Genomic DNA, 25,014 nt, shown 5'->3' with positions numbered 1-25,014 from the left:
ACTGAAGCTCCAGGCAAGATGCCACAGACTCCTACTGCTCTTATTGAGCTTCAGTAGATTTTCTTGATAAACGCTTCTCAATTTGTTATATTCCTTTGGTCAATTTCCAGAGTCCTTAAATTGTTGTTTTTGACAATTCTGTTCAATTTTGTTGCTTTTGGAGGAGAAGATTTGCTGAGCTCCTCACTCAGCCATTCCAGAGGTCCGTGCAGACTTCCTCTTGACCCCTGTGTCAATGGATGTCTGCAGAGGGGTAATTTTTAGCCAAGATCTCAAGTTCCCTCTTGATTTCTGCTGATAGAAGCCTTAAGGCAAGCAAGTGCGTGACTACTTTGAGGGTGGGTTCTCTCATCTTTGAGATGGAAGGTAGAATGGGGTGACTTCTTGGCCTACTATATAATATGACTTGGGGATAAAACTAAAATAATACCCTGATCAGTTCAGTAGCTTCTGGAGCTAATATCAAAGATACTCTTATAAAATGTCTTGAAGCACTGACCACTGTGTCCTATTGGTCCAAGTATGTCCTACTGGTCCCAGAGAAGCAGCAAGGAATATAAAGGAAACTCAGAAATGTGTAAGCAGAACTTTCCTGATGCTCTGCTTAACTCTCTCACTTGAGAGGTTCTAAAACAGTCTCAGGTGACCAAAAGCTTAGCCATTAACATTGCTTGGTGAACTGGAAAAAGAACCAATACTAAGGTTTATGGCAAACTTTAAATAGAAACCAGTGTTTTTCAAAATATGGTCCTTATATTACCTTCACTAGAATCATTCATGATATTTTTTAAAATGCAGATTTCTAGGTCACACCTCTGTATGTTAGGAACCAGAATCTATGGAGGTAGAAAGTAGAAATCTATATTTTTAAGAAGCATATTATACATACAAAAGTTTGAAAATCAGACCCTTTGCTTTATCAACCCTACTCACTTCTTATCCCAATTAGAATTAATTACGTGGATACAGAGCCCAAAATTGGGATGCTAATCCATATAACAGAAATCTAAGAATTAGAAGTTTAAGTAACAACAATAAAGGGTACAAATTCTTCCTCAAGGTATGCACTTTCTTGGCCCTTCCTTTTCCCATTTGGATTGCTTCTTCTTCAGACTCATTTAAAATACACTACTTTCCTTCATGAGAGACCCAGGTTTCCTCAAGGATGGGAAGCAGTAACTTTGGACAGGAGTTCACACTTATACTCTGTGTAAGGGACAAAAGGAAAAGTCCTCACATGTTCACGGAATGCCTAGCCTAGCTTACCAGGGCAAAGATCAGAGATTTCAGTCCAAAACACCAGTTAGCAATAAAACATATTCCATCATCTGGAGCTTTTTTCTTACACTTGTTGTTTAGGAAACTCAGGAAGGTGGAAGCCATATAGTAATCAGTGGTATAGCATCAAAGGCCTCAGAGAAACTTTAGTTATATAAACTCACAATTTACATTCAGTTTTTAATACCACACTTAATGGCAATTAACACAAAGTTTTCAAAAGCCTTCACGAGATTTGCTAGTATAATTTTGCAAAAATTGTATTATTACTAACATTTCTGAAATTTCAGGGTAGAAGAACTGAATTTCTCTTATGTTATTAAAAAAGGCTTACTCATGATCTAAATTATGAAACCTGCTGTTTCCTCATTTATTCAGGATGAGAATAAATACATTCTGAAATAAGTCCTGAATATGTGGATTTGCAAGGCAGCCAAATACACTAGAAATCTTAAGTAGGATGAAAGGCACCACCATTAATTGACTATATTTGTTTTCACTGAAAATTTTCAGTAAGGCAAACATTAAAATACTATAATAGGATTTTATATAGTTAAAATAAAATATAAATAAATAAATAAATATTGAGTCTAAATTTGCCACAAATCCTGCAGATTAAAAAACAGGTTATTTTTATACTAACTATGAGAAGATCTCTATACACTGCATTAATCAAGTTCATACCTATCCTCTGGGTCACTGTCATAGGCAGAGTCTCTATATAAAAGACCTCTTTTCAGTTCCAGTTCATCTTCTTTCTCTGGGTCTTTCTCATCCTGAAAAATTTAAAGGTTTCCATTAATTTATTTTATCATTAAAATGACACCCATGTTTCTGTGGTAATTGTCCTCCCCCTCCCCCAATGTAAGGAATTGAATTAAATGCTGGATTTCTTAGGAAAGAAACAAAAGGGTAAGTGAGAATTTACTATTCTGTTCAATAAAACTAATACAGTTTTATTATAGTATCACTAATACTGCTTATCAAAGACTAGACACACAGTCGATGTTTCTTGAATCAATGAATAAATAGGAATGGATACTGTGTCAAGATATGTAATAAGATGTGTAGTAAGTAATAGCTTACACATTGTTATGTGGACTCCTAAAAGATTATACCTGCACTCTGAAAAATAAGTATTTGGGAAAACTATGTAAATCTAAGCATTTTAACACATACCTATGACTTACAAAGGAAGTGATTTAGAATTATTACTCGTATACCAAAATGCAGTAACAAGCCACAAGAAGTAAAAATGAAAGGCAGGGTAGTTGGAATCAAAACACATGGCTCCTCCTCCTTCTATGGGCAGCCTGTTCTTTACTTCTGAGAGATCAACTCAAGGGCATAAGAAATAGAATTCTAAAGAGATAGCTTTGTAAACTATGTCATTCACATAAGGATGTTCTTACATATGGTAATTTTATATAATTTAGTATCAAATATCTTTCTCAACTACTAGCTAATACCCTTGTTCTGCAGTCAAACAGGAACAGAAATAAAGAGAACTGATGGTAAAAGGAACCAGTAAACCCAAACAGATTGCTGTAGGGATTAGTATTAATAAGGTGGTCATTCACTTTATGTAAGAAATCAGCTGAACAAAGATTATCGAGAAAAATGATTTTAAAAATTTGGTGATGGCATGAAATTAGGAAGAGAGCACTCAGTTAAAAAATGTAAGCAATAAATAATAGAGCAAGTTTAAAAATCACAGAAAATGTGAATATATATTTAGAATTATTATAACTTCTAGGTGAATTGAGCCCTTTTACCATTATGAAGAAACTCCATTTATTTCTATTAATGCTTTTTCCCTTAACATTTTTTTGGTCTGCTATTAATATAGCTACAATAACTTTCCTTTAGTCAGTGCTTGGAGGATATATATTTGTACTTTTATTTTTAACTTTTCCTTATTATTATGTTTACATCTTTTTCTTAAATAGTATATAGATGGATGCTGCTTATTTTTGTCCAGTCTGATAAGCCAATGAAGTAGAGCATTTACTCTATTAATATCACAGAAAATGTAATCACCTGTAATGAGTACAAAAGACACTGCAAAGGAAAGTGTAAGAAATAAGACACTATGTTAATATGTTTTCAATCTTCAGAAATAGAATATATTGCAAGAAAAACTGAATGAAAGAGATGTAAATGACGTTGAATTTTAAAATTCTATCCTTGGAAGAAATATTAATTTCTAGATTATATGATAAGTGATATCAGACATAAACATAAATCAATATTCCTTGTTTAATTTTGTCAATACAGTTGAAAAAAATAATTTTTGACTGGGAGTAATAAAAAATGTAGACTAAATTTTAAAAGTTTATATATGAAAAAAATACAAAAGGGCCTTAAAAATCTGAACCTCAATTATTCATTGAATAATACCCCTATTTTGAGCTGGGTACTTACTATCCTAGACTCTGAGGATAGAAAGATGACTAAGACATGATTCCTGCACACATGTGGAATAAAGTTTGTCTATTCTGTGAATCTCTATGAGTAGAATGGATCAACAGGTAGAATTATTATGAGATCTAATAAAGGACAAAATGAGGAAGAACTTCCTAATTAATAGAGCATTCTAAAAACAGAATGACTGTCTTAAGAGGGAGTAAGATCACAATCACTAAAGCCATTCATATAGAGCACTAATATCTATCTAGAATCAAGGAGTTCAGGGAGGGAAATTCCGCCCCAAGAAACAAAAAGGACTATATGGACTTCATAGTTATTCTCTTCAAATTTTAAGACTATTTTGTGACATTTATATATATTCAAACACATACATATCTCTTATAAGCATCCTTGTATAAGCTTTTTTTTAAAAGATCAAGTTATACAAAAGCAGAGAGGCAACAAACATCATACCTTATCATAAGCCATTAACTATGACTAAAACAAGTATTAGAAGAGATATATCATTCCCATTAGTACCAGAAAAATATATTTCTGGAGCATAGGGAAGTGATTCCCCTCTTATTTCTCACCAACATTCCCATTTGTCCACATGTAAACACAGGAAAAGATGCATGACACCAATATCTGTTCAGTTCCTTCAAGGTATCTAGGACTGAGTTAGGTACTTCTTAAATGAATCTTGTAAGCCTTCAATAACCTTATGAAAAAGGCACTGCAACTTGGAAAAATTAACAACGTGCCCAAAGATACAAGTTATTAAGTGGCAGAGCTGGAACTTAAACCCAGATCTAACTTTATTTACATTATACTGCCTCCTGCAATGCAAATAAGCTGGACTATAAAATCAAAATCTCCATTCCAAACCATTAGATTATTCTCCAGTATGAAAGTTAAGCTCAAACTCTTTCAGCTAATATCTATTCAGTTAGTTTTTTATGAGGGTATTCTGAAATAATTTAGCCCAGAAGAAACTTTTTCAGGATTTCCATGAAGAAACATTTTTCTTTCAGAGAAAGTCATTAATAAAATGACGTATTATTAAAAGAAGCTGTGGGCTCTCCTTCCCTGAAAGTGGCAGTAAGTTAAATGTTCTCTTAAGATTCCTGTCATCAACGATCACCATCTTATACATGTAACTGACATCATTCTTAGAACACCCCTGGAACAAAGAAATAAAAGATACCCATACATGCTTGCAAACTGAAAAATTTAGGACAAAAGTGATTCAATAGTCTATGATAAAGCAAGAACTAAAAGGTAGTCATCTCACTAATTAAATAGTACTTAATAAAACATACACCTGTCATTCTCAAATGAAATTCTCATATATAGTTAAAAAACCTATAAGATGTGCTTCATTGCTATCAAATTCAAAACTTTATAATGAAGTGTGTACAAGAACAAGAATTCCAATAAAATTTAACCACTAGTTCTAATTTGCATTATCACCCTGGACAATTAATGCTTCAGTTTCCTAAATCATAATGTAGAGAAAATTTAGAGTTGTTCAAAGTCACAAAGATAAGAAGTTGCAGAGCTGGTCTTGAACCAGGTTTTTCTAATTCTATAAACTGATTTATATTGTAAGTATAATAGAGGATAATAAAGTTTAAAGGGAAGACCACTTAAAGAACACTTAAATGCTAATTTTTACAAACTTCTGGAGGCAGAGTGTGGAAAAGCATGTGTGATGGTTAATTTTATGTGTCAGCTTGGCTTAGCCATGGTACCCAGACATTTGGTTAAACATTATAATGGATAGTTCTGTGGTGCTTTTATGGATGAGATTAACATTTAGTGACTGGATTCTGAATAAAGCAGATTGCCTTCCATAATGTGGGTGGGCCTCATCTAGTCAGTTGAAGGCCTTAATAGAACAAAGACTGATCTCTCCCCAGGAAGAAGGAATTCTGCCAGCAGACTGCCTTTTTTTTTTTTTTTTAACTTTTTGTTTTATATTGGAGTATAGTTGACTAACAATGTTGTGATAGTTTCAGGTGTAGAGCAAAGTGATTCAGTTATACATATACATGTATCTATTCTTTTTCAAATTCTTTTCCTGTTTAGGTTTTACATAATATTGAGCAGAGTTCCCTGTGCTATACAGTAGGTCCTTGTTGGTTATCCATTTTAAATATAGCAGTGTGTACATGTCAATCCCCAACTCCCCATCTATCCCTTCCCCCCACTCTTCCCCCCTGGTAACTATAAGTTTGTTCTCTAAGTCTGTGTTCGTTTTCAGTTTCTGTTTTGTAAATGTTCATTTAAATCATTTCTTTTTAGATCTCACATATAAGGGACATTATACTATATTTCTCTTTTTCTGTCTGACCTACCTCACTCAGTATGACAATCTCTAGGTCCATCCATGTTGCTGCAAATGGCATTATTTCATTCTTTTTAATGGCTGAGTAGTATTCCATTGTACATATGTACCACCTCTTCTTTATCCATTCCTCTGTCGATTGCATTTAGGTTGCTTCCATGTCCTGTCTATTGTAAACAGTGCTGCAATGAACACTGGGGTGCATGTATCGTTTTGGACCATGTTTTTCTCCAGATATATGCCCAGGAGTGGGATTGCAAGATAATATGGTAGCTCAATTTTTAGTTTTTTAAGGAATCTCCATACTGTTCTCCATAGTGGCTGTACCAATTTACATTCCAACCAACAGTGTAGGAGGGTTCCCTTCTCTCCACACACTCTCCAGCATTTATTGTTCATGGATTTTTTGATGATAGCCATTTTGACTGGTGTGAAGTGATATCTCATTGTAGTTTTGATTTGTGTTTCTCTAATAATTAGGCATGTTGAACATCTTTTCATGTGCCTCTTGTTTATCTGTATGTCTTCTTTGGAGAAATGTCTATTTAGGTCTTCTGCCCATTTTTTGATTTGGTTGTTTGTTTTGAAGATATTAAGCTGTATGAGCTGTTTGTAAATTTTGGAGACTAATCCTTTGTTGGTCACTTCATTTGCAAATATTTTCTCCTAATCTGTGGGTTGTCTTTTCATTTTGTTTATGATTTCCCTTGCTGTGCAAAAGCTTTTGAGTTTAATTAGGTCCAATTTGTTTTATTTTGTTTTTATTTCCATTACTCTGGGAGACAGATCAAAAAAGATACTGCTGCAATTTATGTCAGAGAGTATTCTGCCTATGTTTTTCTCTCTTGACACTTTTATTCAACATAGTTTTGGAAGTCCTAGCTATGGCAAACAGAGAAGAAAAAGGAAAAAAAGGAATCCAAATTGGAAAAGAAGAAGTTGAACTGTCACTGGAGATGATATGATACTATACATAGAAAATCCTAAAGACACTACCAGAAAACTACTAGAGCTCATCGGTGAATTTGGTAAAGTTGCAGGTTATAAAATTAATACACAGAAATCTGTTGCATTTCTATACACTAGCAATGAAAGATCAGAAAGAGAAATTTAAGAAACAATCCCATTTACCATCACATCAAAAATAATAAAATACCTAGGAATACACCTACCTAAGGAGATAAAAGACCTGTATTCCAAAAACTATAAGACACTGATGAAAGAAATCGAAGACAACACAAACAGATGGAGAGATATACCATGTTCTTGGATTGGAAGAATCAATATTGTCAAAATGACTATAATACCCAAGGCAACCTACAGATTCAATGCAATCCCTATCAAATTACCAATGGCATTTTTCACAGAACTAGAACAAAAAATCTTAAAAATTTGTATGGAGACATAAAAGACCCCGAATAGCCAAAGCAATCTTGAGAAAGAAAAACGGAGCTAGAAGAATCAGGCTCCCTGACTTCAGACTATACTACAAAGCTATAGTCATCAAAATACTATGGTACTGGCACAAAAATAGAAATATAGATCAATGGAACAGGATAGAAAGCCCATAAATAAACCCACGCACCTATGGTTAATTAATCTACAACAAAGGAGGCAAGACTATACATGGTGGAAAGACAGTCTCTTCAACAAATGGTGCTGGGAAAACTGGACAGCTACATGTAAAAAAATGAAATTAGAACATTCTTTAATACCATGCACAAAAATAAGCTCAAAATGGATTAAAGACCTAAATGTGAGACTGGATACTGTAAAACGCTTAGCAGACTGCCTTTGGATTTGAACTACAACTCTCTCCTGAGTAACCAGCCTGCATATCAGATTTTGGACTCACTAAGCCTCTGCAATCACATAAGCCAGTTCTTTAAACTTTCTTTCTCTCTGTCTCTGTTATACACATGCACACACACACACACACATCCTGTTTCTTCTGTTTCTCTGGAGAACTCTAATACAGCATGAGAACGAGAAACTCCTGCCACATATTAGTTAGAGCCTTCAGTACCTCACTTTCACCAATGGATAGAACAATCAGAAGATCAACAAATAAACAGAAGACTTGAACAACACTATAAACCAATGAGACCTAACAGGCACCTACTGAATACTCTATCAGACAACAGCAGAATATACATTCTTCTCAAATATACATGGGAAACTCTCCAGAAGAGACCATATTATGTTAGATCATAAAATGAGGCTCAATAAATTTAAAAGGACTAAAATCATACAAAGGTGTTTCCTGGCCACAATAAAATGAAATTAGCAAATTAAATCCATTATTGAAAACTGTCAAAGATGGGCTTATTTAAAACATTTAAGAAATAAATAATCTTACACAAACTCTTGCAGAGAATAATTGGGAATATTTTCCAACTCATTTGTATGAGGCCAGCCAAAACCTGAGAAGGACATCACAAGATAGGAAACTTACGTACCAATCACTATCATTAACTTAGATGTAAAAATCCTAGGAAAAATATTAGCAAATTGAAACCAGTGATATATTTTTAAAAAATTATGACCAAGAATTTTGTTCCAAGTATGCAAGTATGGTTTAACATTTGAAAATTAAGTAACTTACCACATTAAAATAAGGAGAAAAAGCATATAATCACCTCAATAGATGCAATGTGATAAAACTCATACATTTATAATTTTTTTAAAATGCTTAGAAGATAAGGAATATAAGAAACTTCTGTAACCAGGAAAAGAATGCCCACAAAAAATCTACAGAAATCATCATACTTAATGTTGAATTATAAAAAGCTTTCTTCTTTGGATGGCAAACAAGACAAGATGTCCTTTCTATAACCACTTCTATTGGATATTGGAAACCCTGGATAGTGTAATAAGGCAAAATAAATAAATAAATAAAAGGCATAAAGATTAAAGAGGAAGAAATAAAAATGTCATTATTTACAGATGTTATGATTACATATGTAAATACCCAAAAATTAACATTAATATGTGAATATAAGGAGGTCACTGGATACAAGGTCACTATACAAAAATCTATTCTAAGAAGTCACCATACCAAGAACAAACAGACGACAGAATTTTAAAAGATACAATTTATAATAGCATAACAAATATCAAACATCTAGGATTAAATCTACCAAAATACATGCAAGCCTTCTAAAATAAAAACTGTGACATAATTGGAAGAAATTAAAGATCTAAATTAATTTTAAAAGTCACCATTTTTATGGATTGAAAGACCCAATGCTGGTAAGATATCAGTTTTCCCTTAATCAAAGCACAGATTTAATGTAATCCCAATCAAAATCCTAGCAGGGTTTTTAAAACTGAAAAGTTGACTCTGGAATGCAGATAAAAATACAAAGAACCAAGAATAATCACAGCAATCTGCAAGCAAGAATAAAGTTGAAGGACTTATGCCATGGTATAAGAAGAGTTATTATAAACCTACAGCAATTGAGAAAGTATGGTATTAATACAAAATTAGACAATTAAACCAATGAAATAGAAGAAAATTCAGAAACAGACTCATGTATCTAAACTCCCAATCAAACAGAACAGAATCCAGGGCTATCTCCATGTAAATACAGTGAGGAAAAGAACGGCTGTTTGGAGAAAGATGCTGGATCTCAATCATATGGGGATAAAATGAATCTTGATCCAAATCTCACATGATATATACAAATCAAATCCACATGCATTGTTGATTTAATGCAAAAGGCAACACGATTAAAGATTTTTTTGAGAATATTTTTAGAACCATGGTTAGCCAAAGTTTTCTTACATGGGGCAAAGAAAGTGCTAACCAAAGTCCTAACCAAAAGAACCAAAGTAACCAAAGAACCAAAGTAACCAAAAGTAACTGAGTTACATTAAATTAAGAACTTGTATTCACAAAAGGACTCTTGTTAAAAAAACAAATATGCAAGTCACAGTTTGAAATATATTCGTAATATAAAACATGCCCATCAGAAAATGCCCAGGAGTGAAAATAAAAGACCTTAAGAGACATATGGCACACAGAGACCAAGTCTAATGTGTGCTTTTTGAGAAGCACTATAAATGTCAAACTGAATAAATACAAAGAAAACCACACCTAAGTGTATAATATTTAACTGCTGAAAATATATGACAAAGAAAAAAAAATCTTTTAACAATTGCCAGAGAAGGGTATTCCAGGAAGATGTTAGCGGCATTGTGGTGGGCAGAATAATGGTTCTCAATGGTGTCCATGACTTAATTCCCAGAACAGTGAATATGTTACCTCACGTGGCAGCAGGGGATTTTGCAGATTTGATTAAGGTTAAGGATATTGATAAGAGGAGACTACCTTGGATTATTTGGGTGGGCCCAATCTAATCAAATGAGTTCTTTAAGGCAGAGAAACCTTTTGTGGCTGTGGTTAGACAGAGGGAGATGTGACTAAGAATAAGAGTTCGGGAGATGCAATGTTGCTGGCTTTGCAAATGGAGGAAAGTGGCCACAAGCCAAGAAATGTGGGCGGTTGCCAGAAGCTGGAAAAAGCAAGGAAATGGATCCACCCCTGGAAACACTAAGTAGAAAACAGACACCTTGATTTTAGCCCAGTGAGACACAGGTTGAAACTCAGGTCTACTGAAATGTAAGATAATTAATTTGAATCACCAAATTTATGGTAATTTGTTATGGCAGCAATAAAAAACAAACACACAGAAGTACAAATCTCCTCATAAAACATACAGAAATTTTTTTTAGGTTAGGTGAAATAATTCATGGCAGACCAATGCTCTTGCTAAAAACTAGAAAAGCCAAAAAAAAAAAGTTTATATTGTTTAAGTTATTAGAAAGGCGCAGACAAGCGGGCTAATGATATGCACTTTTGTTTTTCCTCAAAGCATTTGTACATTCTGAGTGTGGACAAGAGGCTGAGAACCAGGGCTTGGATTAGGACAAGGGTCACTGCTGTGACACAGAGAAACTAACAAAGCTTTTGATGGTTGTAGGAGAGTGGGGTGATGAAACTAGAGTTTTATGAGGCCTTAGATATACAACCAGTCTCTCAATCATGACATTTATTGATTTATGAAGCTGCGTGGGACTACTAGGTAGATAACTCAAAAGTATCTGAAAAGTAGAGCAGATATTAGCATTATGGTGCTTAAGAAATAAAGATCTGCCAGGGCAAGAGGCCTTGAAAACACAAGAAGCAAAAACCCTAGAAGTAATATTGACACTTAAGGAACTGTATTTTTAAACTGAAGACTCTTAACAATCTGGACTAGCTAAGCTAAAAAACTTGGTCTTGGCTCAGGCAAAGCTTATTTCTGGGGACAGAGCACCCAGCAGAATTTTTTTGTGGATCACACTAGGCTAGAGAGGTAAAACTGAAGACTAGAAGAGCCTCAAACACATAAAAAGTCCTTATCAAGATATTTGCTAAATTTTGAAGGTGTGCCAGGTTGGGGCCAAAAAGTTAATCCAAAAATGACTGAAAAGCAAAAGAACTATCTCACATAATCAGATGGTACTTAAAAGACAAACATCCATCAGGAAGAAAGACTTTGATAACACAGCAGGTGAGAGTTGAAAGCCCTGGAAAGTAGCGAATTGACAGTTGACCATTTGCAATCACATTTTCCCTGAGGACACCTATTTCTGAGACTAGCTGGAACTAGCCATAAAGCTGGTGCTGGTGGACAGAGAAACCAGCAGACATCTTGGTGACTATGCAGAACTGGTGTCACAAAAACAGAGACTAGAGGGGACTCAAATACATTAATAATTTCTGAAGCTCCCTGCTGTAGAAATGTAAGGAACTAAGCCTAAAACCTCTGACAAGCAGGATGGAAACTCTCTCAGTTTCTTGGTACTGAGAAGACAAAGACATGAAAGGCTCTAAATTGAAAACACTGGAGGCTCATGCCTAAAAATGAAGGCTGAACTGAGATTCAGAAAAAGTCTGATTAAAGGTAAACTGAGATTTACCAAAACATCAACATAGCCTCAACCCAATTCAGTCTCTTTTAAATCAAGGTTATTGGTCTATGATGCTACCTGGCTAGTAGAGGAAAGAGGGAACCATTTCATCACCTGGAAAAATCTGAACTTGTTTTAAACATAATATCTAAAATTAATTATAAAATAAGTGGTACATAAAGAGTCAGAACAACGTGATTAGTAAGCAAAAGTAAAAAGACAAAGGAAGCAGATCACAAATTTAATCCAGGTATTGGAGTCAGGAAACAAGCACTTTAAAATAATTATGATCAACATGTTTAAGAAAATAAATGAAAATTTGGACAAAATAGAAATAAAGATTAAGGAGTTCAATAAATTGGCATCTATAAAAATATATCAGAGCCATTTTATATCTAAAAATTAAGTAGCTGAAATAAAAAAAAACTTAATAGATGGGTGAACAGCATATTGGAAACAGCAGAAGACAACATCAGTGAACTAGAAGATAGGTTCACAGGAAACATTCACAATAAAAGACAAAACAGAATGATAAATACAGAAAGGAATGCAAAACACATGTGGGAGACAATCAAAAGGTATAACAGATGTAACCGGACACACAAAAAGTAAGGAATAAAGGAGCAGTCATACAACATATATGAAGAGATAACAGGCTAGAATTTCCCAAACTAATTTATGTCAGGAATTTATGTATTCAAAAAGCTCTGAGCATCCTGAGCAGAGTTAATACATAAAACCAAATTTTTGAAAACAAAGGCAAGAGAAAATATTAAAAGAAGCCAGAGATAAAGGACATTACCTTCAACGCAGCAGGGGTGAGACTGACAACTGACTTCTCAAGGAAATGATAAAGCCATAAGATAACAGAATGACATTTTTAAAGTACAGGAAGAAAAATATCTGCCAATAATCTTTCACAGATTTAGTAGATATGTAAATAAATAATTAATAAATAATAAGTAAATGGAAATAAGCAAATTTTCCAACAGTAGGCCTGCATCAAAAACACTAAAGAGAATTCTTCAGGCAAATGGGAAATGATCCAAATTAAAAAAAGAATCCAAAAATAAAGAGCAAAAAAAAGATGAGTATGTAGATCAATATAAATATTACTATAAAAAACAATATAGAGACAAATATAAATGAACATTACTGTATATCAATACTACCAATGCATTGTGGGATCTAAAATGCATGGCAACAATAACTTTAAAGGGGAAAGTGATGTAAATGGGGTGTAAGTGTTCTAAAATTCTAGCATTATCAGGAAACTGGAAAAATAAAAAACTTAGACTATAATAAAGGATAGATGTATTTTATAGTACAACTATTAAAATAATAATAAGCAAATATATACCCTAAAATTAAAGGGAAAAAAGGGAATAAAAAATCTGCTTGTTAAAGGAGGCATGAAGGAGATAAAAGCCCAACAATATCAGTAAATTAAATGATGACACCAAATAAAGCAGGGGAAAACTGAATAATAAAAAACCCAACTATATAAGACACATACCTTAAATGTAAGGACAGAGAAAGGGTGAAAGTAAAAGGATGAAAAATACAAAGCAACATTAACAAAAAGAAACTTGGTTGGCTATAATAAGTCAGATAAACTCTATTTGAAGGCAAAAGCTTTCCTAGAGATAAAGACATTTTACAACAATGAATAGGTCTATCAGTCAGAGCAAAAACACACTCTAAACCTGTATGCACCCAATAATAGTTTTAGAATATGCAAAACAAAACCATGAAACATTATCAATTCATACCCTCAGGAATAGCTATAATGACAACAAACAAACAAACAAAAAAACCTAGAAAGTACAGTGAATTAGCAAGGATATGTAGAAATTAGAACTCTCAATCACTGATACTGGAACACTTTGAAAATCTCTTTGTCAGTGTCTTCTAGAGAAGAATATGCACATTCCTTATGATTTAGCAATTCCATTTCAGGTATATAATGAACAGGAATATGTACACATATGTTCATCAAAGAACATATACAATAATGTTGATAACAGCACTGTTAGTATTAGCCCCAAATAAAAAGTAGAATAAATTGATAAATTATGGTATTCTTATTAGAATACTATTAAAACAGGGGCTGACAAACTATTCTTGTGAAGGGCCAGATAGTATATATGTTTTGTATGTTATGTGGTCTCTATCACAATTACTCAACTCTGCTGTTGTAGCTTAAGAACAGCCATAGATAACATATAAATAAATGAGCCTACCAATGTTCCAATAAAATTTTAAATGAAATTTAAAACTTTGAAATTTGCCTATAGGCCATAGTCTGCTGACTCCTGCTATATAGCAATAAAAATGAAGTATATGCATGTCACAAACATAATGATCAACCAAAGAAACCAGATCCAAAAGAAAAAATACTGTGTGATTCCATTTACGAAATGTTCAAAACCACACAAAACTAATCTATATCTGGTTGGATATTAGAACAGTGGGGCACATAATGACTGAAACAAGGCACCAGAGGCACTTCTGGGGTGTTAGTAATGTCGTGTCTCTGACTCAGATGCTGTTCACACATGGGTTCACTTTGTGAGAACCTATGCTGTAGAATTTAGGATTAAAGTATGTTATACTGAAATTTTAAAAAAGTTAAGGACCTAGAATATAGTACTTCAAAAACATCCATGGAAAACATCTGCAACAAAATGAAGTGACAAGATATTCACATGAACCCCAAAATATGAGATGAGAGCAAACCACAGTTGTTAAAAGAGACATTCTGGTAACATTATCTCTGGAGGAGAAATCAGAGGAAAGCATTGAGGCATCTGATAAATCAGGTAACTTCAAAATAACAAAAGAGAGTTTCATTCAAAAGCTCAGAAGTGGGGAAAAAACCCCTCAGTAGGCCAATTTAAGAAGAGCAACAGGAAGAAGTTTTCCTACTTCCATAGTGATGAGTATGAAGGGTTTACAGGAAATTCTGAAGGAGCTAGAGCAGTCTGGGACCCATTAACTCTCAAAACTAACATGCCAAACTCACCTTTCAAGATAAAACTTTACACTGAATAAAAACATCTGAGAAAAGAATCCAAATTGATCAAGGAAGCAAAATTAAAAGAAGAAAAATTCTATATAAAAGTTGGGAAGAAAAAGCAAGCCAGGAAATCTCTAAGTTGCCATATTTAGGAACAAATGACAAAAACAGAAGAAAAGAGCTCTCAAGCTACAAAGTTAGAAAAGTAAATCTAAATCATATGTCCCTTCTAAAAGTTCAGGAAAAAAAAAATTCACACACACACAAATCATCATACGTGGGTAAACTTCATAAAAAGTTTTAGGAGGGGAAAAAAAGACAAAAAATCTTCATTATGAAAACTAGAAAAGAGATCATTTATTTTATTTCTCAAATATGGACGGTGTCACAGAGAAAACAAACAGATGAAGCAGTTTCTCTTTTTAGAAGTATTCTAGAAAATAAAGAATGGATGTCAAAGCTGTAATAGTACCAGTTTTGTAAGTCCTATGCAATGCATCTTGGAATTGGAATTGCTATGAAGAGACAGAGAGACATAGAGATAGAGATAGAGATAGAGAGAGAGAAAGAATATGAATGAATATGAATGGATCAGGCATTATATGGTCAATGATGAAAGACACAGCATGACTCTTGAAAATAAAAACTGAATCTGATTAAGCTTCTAGATACCCTGACCAATTTAAAGGTAATACTGAAGACAAAAGAACATGTTTAACAACACCAAGGGAATGATATCAGCAAAATCTTATGGGAAATTCAACAGGACAAATGATACAGTTCTTTCAATAAATAAAATATGCCAGAGAAAAATACAGTGCAGAACAAAAGAGAAATAGAGAAGGAGCCTATGGACTAACAGAAAATTAAAAGATAGATTAAAAGAGGAACCAAGATGGTGGAGTAGAAGGACGTGCTCTCACTCCCTCTTGTGAGAACACCAGAATCACAACTAGCTGCTGGACAATCATCAACAGAAAAATACTGGAACTCACCAAAAAAGATACCCCACATCCAAAGACAAAGGAGAAGCTACAATGAGATGGTAGGAGGGGCGCAATCACAGTAAAATCAAATCTCATAACTGCTGGGTGGGTGACTCACAGACTGGAGAACACTTACACCACAGAAGTCCACCCACTGGAGTGAAGGTTCTGAGCCACACGTCAGGCTTCCCAACCAGGGGGTCAGGCAACGGGAGGAGGAATTCCTAGAGAATCAGACTTTGAAGCCTGATGGGATTTGATTGCAGGACTTCGACAGGACTGGGGGAAACAGAGACTCCACTCTTGGAGGGCACACACAAAGTAGTGTGCACATCGGGACCCAGGGGAAGGAGCAGTGACCCCAGGGGAGACTGAACCAGACCTACCTGCTAGTGTTGGAGGGTCTCCTGCAGAGACGGGGGGGTGGCTGTGGCTCACCGTGGGGACAAGGACACTGGCAGCAGGAGTTCTGGGAAGTATTCCTTGGTGTGTGCCCTCCCAGAGTCTGTCATTAGCCCCACCAAAGAGCCCAGGTAGGCTCCAGTGTTGGGTTGCCTCAGGCCAAACAACCAACAGGGAGGGAACCCAGCCCCACCCATCAACAGTCAAGCGGATTAAAGTTATACTGAGTTCTGCCCACCAGAGCAACAGTCAGCTCTACCCACCACCATCCTTCCCATCAGGAAACTTACACAAGCCTCTTAGATAGCCTAATCCACCAGAGGGCAGACAGCAGAAGCAAGAAGAACTACAATCCTGCAGCCTGTAGAACAAAAATGACATTCACAGAAAGATAGACAAGATGAAAAGGCAGAGGGCTATGTACGAGATGAAGGAAAGAGATAAAACCACAGAAAAACAATTTAATGAAGTGGAGATAGGCAACCTTCCAGAAAAAGAATTCAGAATAATGATAGTGAAGATGATCCAGGACCTTGGAAAAAGAATGGAGGCAAAGATCGAGAAGATGCAAGACATGTTTAACAAAGACCTAGAAGAATTAAAGAACAAACAAAAGGATGAACGATACAATAACTGAAATGAAAACTACACTATAAGGAATCAATAGCAGAATAACTGAGGCAGAAGAACGGATAAGCGACCTGGAAGACAGAATGGTGGAATTCACTGCTGTGGATCAGAATAAAGAAAAAAGAATGAAAAGAAATGAAGACAGCCTAAGAGACCACTGGGACAATATTAAACGCAACAACATCCACATTATAGGGGTCCCAGAAGGCGAAGAGAGAGAGAAAGGACCTGAGAAAATATTTGAAGAGATTATAGTCGAAAACTTCCCTAACATGGGAAAGGAAATAGCCACCCAAATCCAGGGAGGGCATCGAGTCCCATACAGAATAAACCGAAGGAGAAACACGCCGAGACACATAGTAATCAAATTGGCAAAAATTAAAAACAAAGAAAAATTATTGAAAGCAGCAAGGGAAAAACAACAAATAATATACAAGGGAACTCCCATAACGTTAACAGCTGATTTCTCAGCAGAAACTCTACAAGCCAGAAGGGAGTGGCATGATATACTTAAAGTGATGAAAGGGAAGAACCTACAACCAAGATTACTCTACCCGGCAAGGAACTCATTCAGATTCGAAGGAGAAATCAAAAGCTTTACAGACAAGCAAAACTAAGAGAATTCAGCACCACAAAACTAGCTCTACAAAAAATGCTAAAGGAACTTCTCTAAGTGGGAAAAACAAAAGAAGAAAAGGAACTACAATAACAAACCCAAAACAATTAAGAAAATGGTAATAGGAACATACATATCGATAATTACCTTAAACACAAATGGATTAAACGCTCCAACCAAAAGACACAGGCTCGCTGAATGGATACAAAAACAAGACCCATATATATGCTGTCTACAAGAGACCCACTTCAGACCTAGGGACACATACAGACTGAAAGTGAGGGGCTAGAAAAAGATATTCCATGCAAATGGAAATCAAAAGAAAGCTGGAGTAGCAATACTCATATCAGATAAAATAGACTTTAAAATAAAGAATGTTACAAGAGACAAGGAAGGACACTACATAATGATCAAGGGATCGATCCAAGAAGAAGAGATGACAATTGTAAATATATATACACCCAACATAGGAGAGCCTCAATACATAAGGCAACTGCTAACAGCTATAAAAGAGGAAATCGACAGTAACACAATAATAGTGGGGGACTTTAACACCTCACTTACACCAATGGACAGATCATCCAAAATGAAAATAAATAAGGAAACAGAAGCTCTAAATGACACAATAGACCAGATAGATATAATTGATATTTATAGGACATTCCATCCAATAACAGCAGATTACACTTTCTTCTCAAGTGCACACGGACATTCTCCAGGATAGATCGCATCTTGGGTCACAAATCAAGCCTCAGTAAATTTAAGAAAATTGAAATCATATCAAGCATCTTTTCTGACCACAACGTTATGAGATTAGAAGTGAATTACAGGGGAAAAAAATGTAAAAAACACAAACACATGGAGGCTACACAATATGTTATTAAATAACCAAGAGATCACTGAAGAAATCAAAGAGGAAATCAAAAAATACCTAGAGACAAATGACAGTGAAAACACGATGATACAAAACCTATGGGATGCAGCAAAAGCAGTTCTAAGAGGGAAGTTTATAGCTATACCAGCCTACCTCAAGAAACAAGAAAAATCTCAAATAAACAATCTAACCTTACACCTAAAGGAACTAGAGAAAGAAGAACAAACAAAACCCAAAGTTAGCAGAAGGAAAGAAATCATAAACATCAGAGCAGAAATAAATGAAATAGAAACAAAGAAAACAATAGCAAAGATCAATCAAACTGGTTCTTTGAAAAGATAAACCATTAGCCAGACTCATCAAGAAAAAGAGGGAGAGGACTCAAATCAATAAAATTAGAAATGAAAAAGGAGAAGTTACAACAGACACTGCAGAAATACAAAGCATCCTAAGAGACTACAACAAGCAACTCTATGCCAATAAAGTGGACAAACTGGAAGAAATGGACAAATTCTTAGAAAGGTATAACCTTCCAGGACTGAACCAGGAAGAAATAGAAAATATGAACAGACCAATCACAAGTAATGAAATTGAAACTGTGATTAAAAATCTTCCAACAAACAACAGTCCAGGACCAGATGGCTTCACGGGTGAATTCTATCAAACATTTAGAGAAGAGCTAACACCCATCCTTCTCAAACTCTTCCAAAAATTGCAGAGGAAGGAACACTCCCAAACTCATTCTATGAGGCCACCATCATCCTGATACCAAAACCAGACAAAGATACTACCAAAAGAAAAAAAAATTACAGACCAATATCACTGATGAATATAGATGCAGAAATCCTCAACAAAATACTAGCAAATAGAATCCAACAACACATTAAAATGATCATACACCATGATCAAGTGGCATTTATCCCAGAGATGCAAGGATTCTTCAATATAAGTAATTCAATGAATGTGATAAACTATATTAACAAATTGAAGAATAAAAACCATATGATCATCTCAATAGATGCAGAAAAAGCTTTTGACAAAATTCAACACCCATTTCTGATAAAAACTCTCCAGAAAGTGGGCATAGAGGGAACCTACCTCAACATAATAAAGGCCATATATGACAAACCCACAGCAAACATCATTCTCAATGGTGAAAAACTAAAAGCATTTCCTCTAAGATCAGGAACAAGACAAGGATGTCCACTCTCACCAGTATTATTCATAGTTTTGGAAGTCCTAGCCACGGCAATCAGAGAAGAAAAAGAAATAAAAGGAATAGAAATTGGAAAAGAAGTAAAACTGTCACTGTTTGCAGATGACATGATACTATTCATAGAGAATCCTAAAAATGCCACCAGAAAACTACTAGAGCTAATCAATGAATTTGGTAAAGTTGCAGGATACAAAATTAACGCACAGAAATCTCTTGCATTCCTATACACTAATGATAAAAAACCTGAAAGAGAAATTAAGGAAACACTCCCATTTACCATTGCAACAAAAAGAATAAAATACCTAGGAATAAACCTACCTAGGGAGACAAAAGACCTGTATGCAGAAAACTATAAGACACTGATGAAAGAAATTAAAGATGATACCAACAGATGGAGAGATATACCGTGTTCTTAGTTTGGAAGAATCAATATTGTGAAAATGACTATACTCCCCAAAGCAATCTACAGATTCAATGCAATCCCTATCAAATTACCAATGGCATTTTTTATGGAACTAGAACAAAAAATCTTAAAATTTGTATGGAGACACAAAAGACCCGGAATCGCCAAAGCAGTTTTGAGGGACAAAAATGGAGATGGAGGAATCAGACTCCCTGACTTTAGACTATACTACAAAGTTACAGTAATCAAGACAATATGGTACTGGCAAAAAAACAGAAACATAGATCAATGGAACAAGATAGAAAGCCCAGAGATAAACCCACGCACCTATGGTCAACTAATCTATGACAAAGGAGGCAAGGATATACAATGGAGAAAAGACAGTCTCTTCAATAAGTGGTGCTGGGAAAACTGGAAAGCTACATGTAAAAGAATGAAATTAGAACACTCCCTAACACCATACACAAAAATAAACTCAAAATGGATTCGAGACCGAAATGTAAGACCGGACACTATAAAACTCTTAGAGGAAAACATAGGAAGAACACTCTTTGACAATAAATCACAGCAAGATCATTTTTAATCCACCTCCTAGAGTAATGGAAATAAAAACAAAAATAAACAAATGGGACCTAATGAAACTTAAAAGCTTTTTCACAGCAAAGGAAACCATAAACAAGACGAAAAGACAGCCCTCAGAATGGGAGAAAATATTTCCAAATGAATCAACGGACAAAGGATTAATCTCCAAAATATATAAACAGCTCATGCAGCTCAATATTAAACAAACAAACAACCCAATCCAAAAATGGGCAGAAGACCTAAATAGACATTTCTCCACAGAAGACATACAGATGGCCAAGAAGCACATGAAAAGCTGTGCAACATCACTAATTGTTAGAGAAATGCAAATCAAAACTACAGTGAGGTATCACCTCACACCAGTTAGAATGGGCATCATCAGGAAATCTACAAACAACAAATGCTGGAGAGGGTGTGGAGAAAAGGGAACCCTCTTTCACTGTTGGTGGGAATGTACATTATTGATACAGCCACTATGGAGAATAGTATGGAGGTTCTTCAAAAAACTAAAAATAGAATTACCATATGACCCAGCAATCCCACTACTGGGCATATACCCAGAGAAAACCATAATTCAAAAAGATACATGTACCCCAATGTTCATTACAGCACTATTTACAATAGCCAGGTCATGGAAGCAACCTAAATTCGTCGACAGATGAATGGATAAAGAAGTTGTGGTACATATATACAACGGAATATTACTCAGCCATAAAAAGTAACGGAATTGGGTCATTTGTTGAGATGTGGATGGATCTAGAGACTGTCATACAGAGTGAAGTAAGTCAGAAAGAGAAAAACAAATATCGTATATTAATGCATAGATGTGGAACCTAGAAAAATGGTACAGATGAACCAGTTTGCAGGGCAGAAATTGAGACACAGATGTAGAGAACAAACGTATGGACACCAAGGGGGGAAAGCTGCGGGTTGGGGGGGATGGTGGTGTGCTGAATTGGACTATTGGGATTGACATGTATACATTGATGTGTATAAAATTGATGAGTAATAAGAACCTGCTGTATAAAAAAATAAATAAAATTAAATTAAAAAATTAAAAAAAAAACTAATACTAAACTTTCTTTGGGTTATTTGTATGGAAATATGTTAATATAAATGCTTCAGACATTACATGAAATTCCTACAAATCTTATATGTTCTGGTATAATGTTATAAGTCATAATTGTAGTTATTACTTTAAAATGTATATCTCAGAAATAACGAAATTTCCTTGTCAATTGCATTATTATGCACTTTCATCAAATCTTTAACCGTGGTCATTTTAAACTTAAAAGCTTCTGCACAGCAAAGGAAACCATCAACAAAACAACAAGACAACCTACTGAATGGGAGGAGAAAATATTTACAAATGATATGACGGATAAGGGATTAATATCCAACATATATGAACAGCTCATACAACTCAACACACACACAGACACACACACACACACACACACACACACACACACACACACAAATCCAATTAAAAAATGGGCAGAAGAACTGAATAGACATTTTTCCAAAGAGGAAATACAGATGGCCAACATGCACATGTCAACATCGCTAATCATCAGAAAATGCAAATCAAAACCACAATGAGTTATCACCTCACAACTGTCAGAATGCCTATCATCAAAAAGAACACAAATAACAAGTGTTGGTGAGGATGTGGAGAAAAGGGAACCTTCTACACTGTTGGTGGGTATGTAAATTGGTGTAACCACTGTGGAAAACAGTACGGAGGTTTCTCAAAAAACTATAAATAGAACTACCATATGACCCAGCAATTCCACTCCTGGGTATAAATCTGAACGAAAAAGGAAAATCAAAAAGATACATGCACCACAATATTCATAGCAGCATTATTTACAATTGCCAAGATATGGAAGCAACGTAAGTAGTCATCAAGAAATGGCCATAAAGAAGATGTGGTATAGATATATACAATGGAATACTACTCAACCATAAAAAAGAATGAAATTTTGCCATTTGCAACAACATGGATGGACTTGGAGGGCATTATGCTAAGTGAAATAAGTCAGACAGAGAAAAACTAACACTATATGATATCACTTGCATGTGGAACCTAAAAAATACAACAAACCAGTGACCTTAACAAAAAAGAAGCAGACTCGCAGATATAGAGAACAAACTAGTGATTTCCAATGAGGGGAAGGGCAATATAGGGATGGGAGAGAGGGATGTACAAACTACTGGGTGTAAGATAGGATACAAGGATGTATTGTACAATACAGGGAATATAGCCAATATTTTATAATAACCATAAATGAAGTGTAGCCTTTAAAAACTGTATTAAAATTTTTTTTAAAAAGAAAGAAATGCTCACTTGGGGGATAATATTATTAAAGTAAATAAATAATTTCCATAAAAATCAGGATACTGGATTGTTCTTATGGATGAGGGAGGGTTGTGATTTTAAGGGACTACAGAGAGGGCTATTGTGATGGCTGGCTAGATTCTATATCCTGATGGGGCAGGTGGTTAAGAATGCTCATCTTGGAAAAAATCATCTAGCAACATATATCTTATGCAATTTTCTGTATTTGAGTTATAGTTATCAGTTTTAAAAGCATAAAAATTAAAAATGACGTGTTCAGGACTTCCCTGGTGGTTCACTGGCTAAGACTCTGTGCTTCCAATGCAGGGGACCCGGGTTCGATCCCTGGTCACAGAACTAGATCTCACGTGCCGCAACTAAGAGTTCGCATGCTGCAACTAAAAGATCCCGCGTGCTGCAACTAAGACCCGGCACAGCCAAATAAATAAATAAATAAATAAATAAATGTTTTTTAAAAAAAATGACATGATCAAAGTAGCAACAATACGACCGATAACTTTACCAAAACAATAGAATAATAGCTTGAAAGTGCTGAAAGAAAATAACTGCCAACTTATAATTCCATAACCAGATAAAAGCATCTTCCATAAACTGAGTTAAAAGAAACTTTCAAACAAAAGAAAAAACAAAACAATAAACCTGGGAGAATTCATCTGCAATAATGAATTGCAGGCTAAAGGAAATACTAGAATTCAATAATGAATTGCACAATAAAGGAAATAACTAGAGTATTATGAAAGAGGAAGCCTGGAGATGCAGTGCAGAATGAAGAGCCACAAAATGGTAAAATATGATTACATCTAAATGAGCATCACCTATATAAAATATAATGATGCGATATGATGCTTAAAATATACAAACAATAAAAACAGGATAATAACGGTATGTTAAGTGAGGAGGGAAATAATAAAATTAATATGTTCATTTATATTCAACTTTAAAAAAATACTTGTTTTAATCTTTAATGTAACCATCAAAAGAATAAAAAAAGAAAGTAGCACAAGTTAATGTGGTAGAAAATTAAATAATACATGCTCAAGCCAAAAGGAGGCAAAATAAAGGAAATACAGAATGTAGAATGAATAGAAAACAGTAGATTTATATCCAAATATATCAGTAGGTATGTTTAATATGAACAGACTAAATACTACAATTAAAACACAATGATTGCCACATTGTATAAAAATGTCAATATATGCTATTTAAATTTATTTATTTTTATTTTTTTTATTTTTTGGCTGTGTTGGGTCTTTGTTTCTGTGCGAGGGTTTTCTCTAGTTGCAACAAGTGGGGGACACTCTTCATCGCGGTGCACGGGCCTCTCACTATTGCGGCGTCTCTTGTTGCAGAGCACAGGCTCCAGATGCGCAGGCTCAGTAGTTGTGGCTCACGGGCCTAGTTGCTCCGCGGCATGTGGGATCTTCCCAGACCAGGGTTCGAACCCGTGTCCCCTGCACTGGCAGGCAGATTCTCAACCACTGCGCCACCAGGGAAGCCCCAGTATATGCTATTAAAAAATCCCCTTAAATATCAACAGAAAGGTTCAAAGTGTAAGAATGAAAAAATATATTTTCATTCCTCTAAAACACTAAGCATATAAAGCTATTTTAGCTATAGCAATATCAAATAAAGCAGACCTAAAGAAACATTATTACTAGAAATAAAGACTTAAATAAATACTATAATTCCATTTATATGCATCTAATCACATAGCTCCAAAATATACAAAGCTTAAACTGTTAGCACAGGGAAATTAAAACAGGCAAATTATATTGGGAGATTTTAAAGAACTGTCTCTCAGTATCCAATAGAATTGGCAGACAAGAAAAAGTCAGTAAGGATAAAGAAAAACTGCACCACATTAGCAAACGTGACCTAGTTGTCAAGCACACTAAACTAAACAAAAACAGATATCATGTGTTTTTTCTT

At 34.8% G+C, this 25,014-nt stretch overlaps 1 protein-coding gene across 7 annotated transcripts in view; it reads right to left on the bottom strand.

Moving 5' to 3' along the window:
* The window catches only part of SPATA6 (spermatogenesis associated 6), a 152,280-nt gene that overhangs the window by 17,487 nt on the left and 109,779 nt on the right, over positions 1-25,014 (bottom strand). For all 7 annotated transcript variants that reach the window (XM_082430060.1, XM_082430059.1, XM_082430057.1 and 4 more), the window contains one exon: positions 1,963-2,054. In XM_082430060.1, coding sequence (XP_082286186.1) covers positions 1,963-2,054 — 92 coding nt within the window. The remainder of the gene's footprint in view (positions 1-1,962; positions 2,055-25,014) is intronic.

Source organism: Balaenoptera physalus (assembly GCF_965194825.1).
Source record: "Balaenoptera physalus genome assembly, chromosome: 1".
NCBI classification, from domain to species: Eukaryota; Metazoa; Chordata; class Mammalia; order Artiodactyla; family Balaenopteridae; genus Balaenoptera; species Balaenoptera physalus.
This window is presented reverse-complemented; position numbering and strand designations above follow the sequence as displayed.